This window comes from Gadus morhua, chromosome 11 (assembly GCF_902167405.1).
Source record: "Gadus morhua chromosome 11, gadMor3.0, whole genome shotgun sequence".
Lineage (NCBI taxonomy): Eukaryota > Metazoa > Chordata > Actinopteri > Gadiformes > Gadidae > Gadus > Gadus morhua.
The window spans coordinates 3,897,951-3,908,949 of record NC_044058.1 but is presented as its reverse complement, the minus strand read 5'-3'; the positions used below and the strand labels follow the sequence as shown (position 1 = coordinate 3,908,949).

At 44.6% G+C, this 10,999-nt stretch overlaps 3 protein-coding genes across 6 annotated transcripts in view; 2 read left to right on the top strand and 1 right to left on the bottom strand.

The window, feature by feature from the left end:
• efna3b (ephrin-A3b) overlaps positions 1 to 3,510 on the top strand; it is a gene marked incomplete in the record, with an annotated part of 34,505 nt that extends 30,995 nt beyond the window's left edge. Inside the window, 1 exon segment of the mRNA XM_030369617.1 lies at positions 496 to 3,510. Coding sequence (XP_030225477.1) covers positions 496 to 614 — 119 coding nt within the window.
• A 2,098-nt stretch (positions 3,511 to 5,608) lies between these two features.
• On the top strand, positions 5,609 to 9,294 carry LOC115553409 (uncharacterized). The gene is made up of 4 exons (XM_030369611.1): positions 5,609 to 5,911; positions 6,369 to 6,481; positions 6,695 to 6,780; positions 7,880 to 9,294. Exons 1-4 carry the CDS (start codon positions 5,711 to 5,713, stop codon positions 9,004 to 9,006), a joined length of 1,527 nt encoding a protein of 508 aa, XP_030225471.1. The 5' UTR covers positions 5,609 to 5,710; the 3' UTR covers positions 9,007 to 9,294.
• On the bottom strand, positions 6,888 to 10,398 carry LOC115553410 (uncharacterized). Of its 4 annotated transcripts, XM_030369613.1 has the most exons (4): positions 10,054 to 10,398; positions 9,539 to 9,754; positions 9,277 to 9,415; positions 6,888 to 7,818 (listed from the first exon to the last, which is right to left on the bottom strand). In XM_030369613.1, exons 1-4 carry the CDS (start codon positions 10,314 to 10,316, stop codon positions 7,027 to 7,029), a joined length of 1,410 nt encoding a protein of 469 aa, XP_030225473.1. In that variant the 5' UTR covers positions 10,317 to 10,398; the 3' UTR covers positions 6,888 to 7,026. The 4 variants fall into 4 exon arrangements, 2 of the variants coding, with proteins under 2 accessions (XP_030225473.1, XP_030225474.1); XR_003978454.1 differs by lacking the exon at positions 9,277 to 9,415; XM_030369614.1 differs by having other exon boundaries at positions 9,539 to 10,398.
• Between the last annotated feature and the right edge of the window lie 601 nt (positions 10,399 to 10,999).

The following is a 10,999-nucleotide window of genomic DNA, read 5'->3' as shown; positions in this document are numbered from 1 at the left end:
CTGCACAGGTACCTCAAACTAGGATTCACCCGTACTGACTGTCAACATTAGCATCCATCAGACATTGACGAATACTTACCGTTGCCTAATCCTAATTATCTCCCAATGTCTGCTGTCTGTTATTACCTTTTTTTTAATTACATTCATTTAATATAATTAATTCAATTTAATTAATTGATTGACCGTGTCAAAACACACACATAAAATATTTGACGGGCAGAAACCCAATCTGACAGAACCACAGGTCTAAAGGCTTTGTTAAAATGGTGCTGCTGCAGCCACCCCGTTCTTTTGTCCATTTGCTTGTTGGTGTATTTATTTGTCTGTGTGTTGATGTGTTGGTTTGTTTGTGTGTGTGTGTTGATGTGTTGGTTTGTTTGTTTGTGTGTTGATGTATTAGTTTGTTTCTGTGGTTGTTGATGTGTTGGTTTGTTTGTTTGTGTGTTGATGTGTTGGTTTGTTTGTGTGTTGATTTGTGATTAATTTGTTTTTCAGATGACTACAACCCCTTCATCCCCAAACTGGAGAAGAGCGTCAGTGGAAGCAGTCCGTCCCGGGACCGCCTGCTCATCACCGTGGCGATGCTCTTCTTTGTCGCCCTCATCGTCTCCTAGCAACGGCCATCCCATCGGCACCGTGGGCATTTGCCATGCCAGCTAGCCTTGGGTGCGGGGGCGTTCGACCTGCGTGGGAGAGAGAGATAGAGACTAGCGGCGTTGGGGAGGAGGTTGAGGAGATGTTTTGGGAAGTGTCATGAGAGGAGTGGAGCGGAGAACTGGCCTAAAGTTAATTGTAACCACTCCAACAAACACAGTTTTCAAATATTTCTATGTGTATGTGCGTGTGTTTGAGTGTGCGAATGGCGTGTGTGTGAAAGTGTGTGCAAGTCTGTGCAAGTTTGTGCAAGTGTGTGTGTCTGTGTGCGCGTGTCTGTAGGCGTGTCAGCAATAAACAGCACAGACAGAGCTACACATCACTCTTAGGTCAGAGGGTGTTTTGCTGAGGAGTCTGTGTGTCTCAGCAGGTCACAGGACAGACTTGTGGAAACATGCAACACACAAAGTATTTAGAGAGCCGGGGTGGAGACGACAGGGGATCCTAATACGATTACCACCTTGATCGAATAACCGCCCAGTGGAAACCAAAGGCTGTTTGTTCGAAGGCCCCCTCCCTCCACCCCCGCCTCCCCCAAAAAACCACTCACCACCCCCCTGTGGCTGATCCGCTGAACAACTTCATGAGGCTAGTTTGCCATAACTTTATTTCTATGAAACGTAAAAAAAAAAAAGAACTCAAATGAACTAAAGTCAGTGGCTCTCAAATTTAACCGAACTAAAATGGCCTTTCTTTCCGGTTGTTATTTTGTTTTTTGGACTTACACCAGAGACAGACACCTCTGGCCAACGGTGTCGGTGTGCGCTGACCCGTGCTGATGGGTGTACGTAGCTGATAGTTTATAGACACACACCTTGGAGCTCCGGTGTATTTAGAAACCCACTCTGCTGGATCATTTCTCCATCCACCACAGTGAGTCTTACAGAACGTCATCCCCACCAGCTGCTTTGCCCCGAGACGGAAGGAAGATGGAGCAGGTAACGGGAATAGGATCGCCATGGAGACGGAAGAAGCGACACAGGTGGTGGTGGTGGTGGTGGTGGTGGGAAGGGGACCACTGACCACAGTCAGTGGTCATCAGCAGCTTGTTGTTTGTAGTTTGTCTCGTTTTCTCGTCACTCGTCTCAAGCACACCACCACTAGACAGACGGCTATGGTGGGCACAAACACTCAGCAATACTGCCCCCACCCCACCCTCTCCTCTCGCCCACCGCCTTCCTGTCTCAGCTGCCCTCCTGGAGAGCGGCCGACCGCTCGGAGGGAGAGGAAGGCTGACGGAGGAGAAGGGAGAGCGAGAGAGAGATGGCTGCGTGTGAGCTGAAGGCTGATCCAGGATTCGGGACAGCCCTGCAGGGCCATGCAACGCCACATGCATGGAGACAGGTCCAGGATGTGACTGTGCGTGAGTGAGTGTGTGTGCGTGCGTGCAAAAATAAAATATTTTACATGATACTAACATCTAGAAAACACATCAACAAACTTTACATAGTTAATTTTTAAAATGCAAAAGTAAAAAAAAAAAATATTCAATGCAAAACAACAAAAGCTGCAAGACAAACATTTACACACCAAGTGCTTTGGTGGGGGGATTGGGGGGGGCAGACAACGTTAAAGGGGTTCAACAAACTGTTCCCACCTGTTTATTCAACATAGTGTTCATAGCAACTAGCACCTTATTCACCATGGTTACCCTATCCTGCCAACGAGTGACTCTTCAGCCACGGCCCACCGTTGTCGTGGTGATGAGGATGGTGACGAACATGGTGATGAAGATGGTGATAGGACATTTCTGACCCTTGACCCCTCAAGGTCACAGAGATCTCACCTGCGAGTGATTCATGGACACTGGAGAACGTCTGTATTTTGCCGAGGTGAAATGTACTTTTTGTTTTCTTTTTACTTGAAGCCCAGTATCAGTGTGGTCACTATTGTTTCTGTTCTGGGTCATCTGTTGGTTTACTGTGGTGTCTGGTGATTGTGTCTGTGTGGGCTGTGGGACTTCACTAGGGCTGCCTGCTGCCAATTAGTCAACTAATTGGTCAAATAAAGCTATTCCACCTTACTGAATATCGTTTTGGTCTGGTTTACCGTAATAACGTTTCTCCAACAAGACATTTTAGCATGTTTATTCCAAATAAGATATATTCAGAATGTTATTTTTCAGATCAAGTATTGTTCATATGTTACAGCTGAAATTTATTTTACAGTATCATTCAAACGGTCTCCACAGTCTTTATCGGTTAGTCGACTAATTTCTCTTTGGCAGCAGCCCAGTTTGATTGAACAATGCTGGATTTCATGTGTAGGAATGGCAACCAATGTATATGTTTTCATCCAGGGAAGACGGAGGTCAAAGGTCGAACCCTGTGACTGGCCACTGGCCTGGAGGGTGGGGACCCACACCCACAGGGGGAGGGAGGGGAGGGTGTGATACTCGACAGTAGAGTTGGAGAGGGGGCCCTGGGGGAAGGGTTGGGTGTCACCGTGTCACTCTTCAAAAGTTGCACTTACAAATGTAGACACAAGTGGACTTGTCTGTGTGTGTGCGTGTTACAGTGCGTGAGAGGAGGACATCGTAACAATAGCTTGTGCTCTGGTCCTCGCTTCCTAAGTGATAGCGTGATAGAGGTGGATTAGACAGTGAGGAGCTCAACTATGTTTTTCCCATTAAACTCACAGCGTGTGCGTGGTTGTGTGTCTGAGACCCATTGTTGTCTGGGAAAAACTACAAAAGCATTTATTTGTGTTGGCAACAACAGTTACAATCATGTTTACCTTTGACTGGAATGACTTTAAATGAACTTGAAAAAAAAACTGTAAACTGATTAAACTGTTACAGAGATAATAACAGCGATTATGATAACAAAATAATAAGCTTACAAATCATACTTTTAACAGATTTGTGTTTGGGTCGTTATTTGAAACTTTCCTCTTTCTATCCCCTCTTGCCTCCTCCTCTTTCTAGGATATATATGCATTAAAAATCGTGTGCCTCATCCTCATCAGCAGATGGTTGGGCAATTCAGGCGAGAATTCTACCTCGCAAATGCATTCCTCTGTAGGCTTTATAATTCTGTTGTGGACCTCACAGATCTGATTTTCAAAGCCGGGTGAGCCAGCCACGGTGCCTTCCCCTGCAATGTAAACCATTTACACAGCCCTTTTAAGGAAGATAAACGCTTTAATCACAACGAGAACAGTGTTGTAGTGACAATATCATCCTTTTCACCGAGGGCTCATGGTTGGATAAACCACGGTGACCCTCAGATCACTAAGGATGGGTCTACTGCTTTTATGTACCAGGGCACATGGTCCGCGGTCCATGTGTGATATCTTCACCAGTTTCAGTCCCATAATATAAGGCAAATTTTCACCGGAACTGGCACGGAAGCGGCACGGCAGTGAACCGGTCGCCGAAAATAATAGCAACCATCCAAGTCAATGTAAATGGACTGCATTTATATAGCGCTTTATCTAATCATTGGCCACCCAAAGCGCTTTACAATATTGCCTCACATTCACCATGCACGCACACATTCACACACCGACGGCGGAGTCAACCAAGCAAGGAGACAGCCAGCTCGTCGGGAGCTAACAGTCAGGGTTAGGTGCCTTGCTCAAGGACACCTCGACACTCAGCTAGGAAGAGCCGGGGATCGAACAAACGACCTACAGGTTACCAGCCAACCCGCTCTACCTTCTGAGCTACTGACGCCCGTATGTAGGCTATTCCACTGGATACGGAACCGGCACGGCCTGGAACCGTCCCCAAACCGGCACTTTGTATAGGCTACTTGCCTCCTCTATTTTGAAAGTTGCTGGTTCGCAGCTGCGTCTCAGAACACTTCTACAGCCAATCAATTTGCATTTGCTCATGAATATTCATGAGCTCACATCGACCCCTATGCAATTCACAGGGTATTGTAATATTATACAGTCTATATATGGTATCAATAGCTAATCAGTGGCAAAGAAGAAATGAAAGTCTGCGTCGATGCCTCGTCTATTCTCTAATCAATTGTGCTGCGAGCCGGCCGCGGCGTTGCCATGACATCTATAATATTACTGTATTATGTAGGGGATGAATATAACCAGTAAATAATATTGTATGAATCATTCTAATCATAATCATTTTTACAATTCATATAAGCCTATTATAATTATGCACTTCTTGAGCCATCAGCCGGAACGTGTCCGTACGACTTCCAGTGGGTAGCAGTACGGAACACAGCCGCTTTGCTGCCGTGCCGCTTACGTGCCGGTTCTGGTGGAAGTTGGCATTAGGTGTCTGTGAGGCGGATGGAGGCCTTTTGTGTGCTGCGGCTTCTTTAAGTTATGATCCTGATGAAACGTCAGTGCACATGGTGAGCAGCGGTCGATCTGCATCTATTTCCACCTTGGGGCATGGGAGGAGCCAGTGTGTGTGGGCAAGGCCGCCTTAATGCAAGGGCTTACCTGGGCTGTAGCCCCAGGGCCAACGACGGTCAGGGGCCTATCATGAGCTGCAGTATTTAATATATATATATATATATATATTTCTTTTCTTTAATACTGGCTCATGATAGGCCCCCCGATCGGCGTCTGCCCTTTTGTTAGGGCCCACAAAGATCAGAGGCAAATCATGAGCCAAGAAAATACAAATAAACATTGCAAATAAACATCACATTGCTTTGTAATTTGTCTTATTTTCTGCCCATCACTTGATATGAATTTTTGTGGCTTCCCAATTGACCAGTGACCCACGTGGGCACCATGACACAACCAGAGAGCCGCAGGGCCTGCTCTGAGGGAAGCAGGTCTGGCCGTTCTTCTGCTAGCCATGGAGAAGAGGCAGAACAGGATGAGCTCAGGTGAGGTGCGTGTCTGCTGGGCGAACATTGGACCAGAATTGTGCCAGAACAAACAATCTGACCTCTCTGCCTCAGAACGTCAGTACAAAAATCGGAGAAGATTCTTCTCAAGGGCATACTTCCAGCGGAAGCTCTGCAATTGACCTTTCGCAAAACCCCGCCCCCAAACGGTCATTGTCCAATCATACATCCTAGCAACCGTTACTATGTAAACAAGGTCCGACAAACAAAGTCCGACAAGCAAAATGGTGAAGCGATGTGCCTATGGCGTATGTAAATCGGACAGTAGGTACCCCAAGAGTTTGGCTGGGGGAGTCGTGTTCTTTCCTTTTCCAAAGCCGAAAACACAACAGGAGCGGTGCCTACGATGGATCAAACAGTGTGGAAGGCCCCACTCCCAGCTAAATGTCACGAAAATAAACAAGCATGCATACGTCTGCTCCAAGGTAAGGCTAGGCTAGACTAACGCCATAGTGATAGCTAGCTAATAATACTGGATATCAAAGTTATGGTTACTATTAGCAAATATTGTATACTACTAGTTAGTGGTGCAACGGTTCACGGATTTCCCGTGATCCGTACGGATCAACCCTCACGGTTCGGGACGCAAGTGATCCGCGGATCGGCTGATAATTTTTTTTTTTTATCAGCAGTCTTGTTATCTTTATTGTTGTTGATCCGAAAATGATCCGACCCGTGACTCAAAAACCGTGACCCGATCCGAACCGTGAGATTTGTGATCGGTTGCACCCTTATTACTAGTATATCATTGCCAGAACGTTACCCTCTAAGCTTAGCTAGCCCTAGCGTTACGTAACGTTATGTTTCGTCAGTTTACATCGAAGTTGAACATAGCGTCCCAACAGGCAATTTAAACTTATTTTGTTTTCATCTTTCATGTAGCATTTTGTGAATGGACAGCCTACCCCTGAGTATCCCGACCCTGTACTTGCTGTACAAGTGTCGAACCAGACTAGGGAGCAGCTCGGAGGCTGTCGAAAGCCACCCCAAAAACGGTAAGCCTAAATTACATGTCAATAATATTTGATTTGAAGTGCAGTATATAACTCTATATTTAACCTGTTAGTACATGTCATATAGCCTAACGTTACTGTTACTGTAAATAAGAACATGTTATTGACTCGCTGGTTAAATAAAGGTTAATGATGATGATATACAATATAATAGAAACAAAGTACTGTAAATTCATGTCCCAAAAATCTATACAGATGCAGATTAAGTGTGCAGGATGCCTCTGGCTCCACCTCCAGCACTGATGATGCAGACGAGACTCAACAGTATATTGTTGACAGTGGTGAGTGATAAGCCTTTTTCAAGTTAATACTGGCGTAACAGGAGTGGACTAGCCTGCCCAATCCCATTACCTCTGTATTGTGTTGAATGATAGAATAGGCAGCAAGATGTTTCAGACAGTGAATAAGTTCCTTTATTGGCACTTTCATTCTCTGTTCAGAGGTCAAAACAAACAAGAAGAACAAAGAAACAAGAGAACAAAATAAGAGTCCATACATACATACAGTAAGACGATCACGGATTTATCTCACTGGTATGTAACATAGTAGTCAAAGAAAAATGCATCAAGCTTGCTCTTCATCTCTTCCCATTTTGCAACATCAAATTGTATTCTTTCTAGGTGGTAATCTTCCTCACATTTAACAAAAAAATCACACCATGACATACCCGTGAGCCCAAGCTGCCCCATTATTTGATAATGATGGGCATTACACTCTTTTAGTTTATAGCGTCCATCTGCCTGCTTGCAAAGGTAAGGACACTCTGTAAAGCTGTTCTTGGATGGGCACTTAATTTCTAAAAGCCCATAGCTTGGGCTTTCACTCCCTCCTCTCTCTATCACCTTACGGTCAGGTGAAGTACCAAGGTGTGGGGCATCAGGATTTACAACAAAACCACATGGATACACTAGATTACCTGTGAGCTTTGTGTACTGTGTTGCTGCTATGGGCTCTTGTTCTACACCTCTTTTCATGGCCTTAGTTTGTACTGATGCGGCACTCTTTAAGCTTGTAGCAAGTTTTTCATGGTCAGCTCTCCTAGAGCAGATTCTTTTAAAAGAGGTTGATGTTATTCGGGCAGACCTTGCATGGAACCACAAGTTGTTTGTGCTCTGTTCCCTGGTTTCCTGTTCCAGAGCTATAGAATCAGGCAAAGACATTTTCAGTTCTGTGTAACAACGCATGGCACTTTCACTCAGAACTGTGCAGAAGCTGGTGGGTTGGGATGGCAGAGGAAAGTTGGGCAGGTCATCTGGTTGGCTGACAGGAGTTACTCCAGGATCAACAGAAGACTCTCCAACTTGGCAAACAAGTGGCAGCTTTAAAAAAGGGACAAAGATAAAGGATTATCAATAACATGCAAACATTTTTTCATTACAGAGAGTACTGAGCAACCCCCACTTCCTGGATGCCAGCTAGAAAGGGAGCCTGAGGAGGAGCAGAGCACTGAAAAGGAGAAGAAATTAGAAGAAGAAAACAACAACATGAAATTGAAATTGTCTTTAAAGGAAACTGAAATAGAAAGGCTGAAAGCACAAATTAGCACACTTAAAAAGAAAACTCTAACACCTGAACTACTTGAAAGCAGTGAAATCCCTAAAATGTTGGAATACAGTACTGGGTTTACATATGATCGATTCAACCAACTGTGCACAATATTTGGCATCCCAAATGATCCACACACCACTCAAATAAATGTGCCCTTAAACTACAAGCGCAATGATTGGCAAGTTGCTGAGATGCCCCTCCGTAGCCAGTTGCTGTTTGTTTTGATGAAACTTCGCAACAACGAAGACCTAAAGAACCTTGCCTTTAGATTTAATATAACCACGCAAACAGCAAGTACTATTTTCAATTCCTGGATTCATTATATGTTTGACGTATTAGGTGAATTACCAATTTGGCCTCACAGAGATGTCATTGCACAAAACATGCCAGAAACCTACAAAGCAGACTACCCATCCACATTTGCAATATTAGATTGTACAGAGCTGAAAATCGAAAGGCCAACGTCACTGGTGTTGCAAAGCCAGAGCTTTTCAAACTACAAAAGCACAAACACCCTAAAATCGCTAGTTGCCTGTGACCCCCGTGGTGCTGTGATTTTTTCATCTGCCCTCTTCACAGGATCCATGTCCGATAAGGAGATAGTCAGGCAATGTGGTATCATCCCGTTACTAGAGCAACTTATAGAGAGTGGCTATTTGCAAAGAGGGGATGGCATAATGGCTGATAAGGGCTTCTTGATCGAGGAAGAGATGCGAGCAGTCGGACTGCAGTTAAACCTGCCACCGTTTTCGAGATTTAAGAGGCAAATGCCCGCTGGAGATGTGCTGGTGACAAAGCGCATTGCAAAGCACAGGGTGCACGTAGAGAGGGCCATCGGTAAAATAAAAAAGTTCAAGATGGTGTCAGACAAAATTCCTAATACAAGGTTAGGGATTATAAATCACATCTGGTATGTGGTGAGCATGCTTTCAAACTTCCAGCCACACATACTTAAGTAAGGGACAGTCTGGGACAGTCGTAGCATCACATGGCAACAAATACAAAGTATTACTACATGACATTATTACTGCTTTAACCTGTTATTTTTACTCACCACTGTGGGGCATTTTGTCAGCCTGAGCTGTGGAAGGTGCTATAGAAATCCTTGTTTCATGTTTTTATGTGTAGGTGTATATAATATGTCAGCCCAATTTTCCTTTTTTTACATTGTAAGCACAATTTAGAATTTGTAAATGTCAAATTTTAATGAAACTTTAATAAAATCTCACCTGGTGGCTTAGACCGCACCCCACTGCATACTTCCTGCCTCCAACTTCTACCTCAGGTGCAGTTTCATCAGCAATGTAGCTTATAGGTGCATCTGACATCTCCCTCAGTAGACCATACACTGCTGTCCCTAACTCTTTCCTTTAACAAATACATTCAGAGGTGAGTATTATTGTCTATCATGTTACACAGTACACAGGAATATGTTCAGAACAGTGTGACTGATGGTGTTGCTGTAGAGTACATGGAAAGTAAAATACTTACTTATTGTGGATATAGCTGGACATGATGGGTTTCCGCTTGCGGTTGACTTTGGCCTTGGCTACCACCACACTGCTCACAGGTTGTCCAGTTATTTTTTTACCCCTGGCTTTGTGCCACTGCTGAGGCTGGCTTGTGGAGGAGATGTCATTATGTCTGGCACGGCACAGGTCCAGGGTGTACATAAGGCCCACAATGTGAGAGCAAAAACCTGGTGAACTGATTTAAGCCAGAAGTAGCATTAGGTGTTTGTTTTGGAAATGCTATTTGCAGTGACTATGAATTGCTTATGTCAACCAGCCTTATGACAATAATGTTACTAGCTAGTTACTGCAATATTAGAGTGCCTTGACATGTAACCTTACATCCATGTTGTAACAACATATTGTAACAAGCTAGACTCTGATGACGTTGCTTCTTGCTAGAAAGGATAGTTGAAAGGATGTTGACTGGCTATCTAACTAATTTAAATATTTCAGTCAACATCCTCCTGAAGTATACAAGTGTCCTGAACTTACCCGGCAGTGCAAGAGCATAACTGGTCCAAAAGGCTGTGCTCGTTGCATGTGAGGTAGAGATCATGGGGTTTCTCCGATTTTGCCATTGACCGGTACGCTTTCGCCTCGACAGTCGTAGTGTCCCCTTCTTTGTTTATTTTAATGTTTTTAATGTATCCCTCCACCGCATACTGTAACCCCTTTTGCCTCGATCTGGAGGATATCGCACAAGTATTGCTCCAAAAAGAGTCACTGACACGCACCGCTATATTTTTCCCCGACATGACACTGTGTTGACACTCCGTCGGCGTCAAGAAGCTTGTCGGGCTAGCAACGGTAACTAAGGGGGGCGGGGCTTTTGCGAAAGGTCAAATTGACCTTGGGAGTATCTGCCCAGAGAGTGGCTGTGCTATTCACCATACTAATGTACTGTGTTTTGCGTGTGTGTGTGTGTGTGTGTGTGTGTGATTGATTCCCAAGGCCCATCGAGGCCAAAGAGCAAGCTCTAACTTGTTAATATGCTGTTATTAGGCGTGTTTGTGTTTCTGCAGACCGGATCACGTTTTCTTCTACTATAAATACATATCGTGATGTCATGTGGCTCAGCCCTAGGGCCCAATGGCAGGTTAAGGCCGGCCTGTGTGTATGGTGGGGTGTGTGGGGGTGGGGGGGGGGATGAGTCAGCTTAGTCATGTTAATTAATAAACATACTGGGGCATACACCTGCCAGATATAGTTCTATTGATTACAACTAACGCTATCTGGAAGTGAACAGCCATGGCGTTGTGAGTTGCGTATTACTTACTTGATTGCGTAGGCAAGGTTCTGAAAGTATGAGTAAGGTTGTGAATATCTATCCATCTATCCATCCATCTCTGAATGGCATTGAATACATTTTATTTTAGCTCTGGCAGACCCCCTTTGCCAAATTTTGTATCCGCCATTAATGCAATGAATGAGATGATCC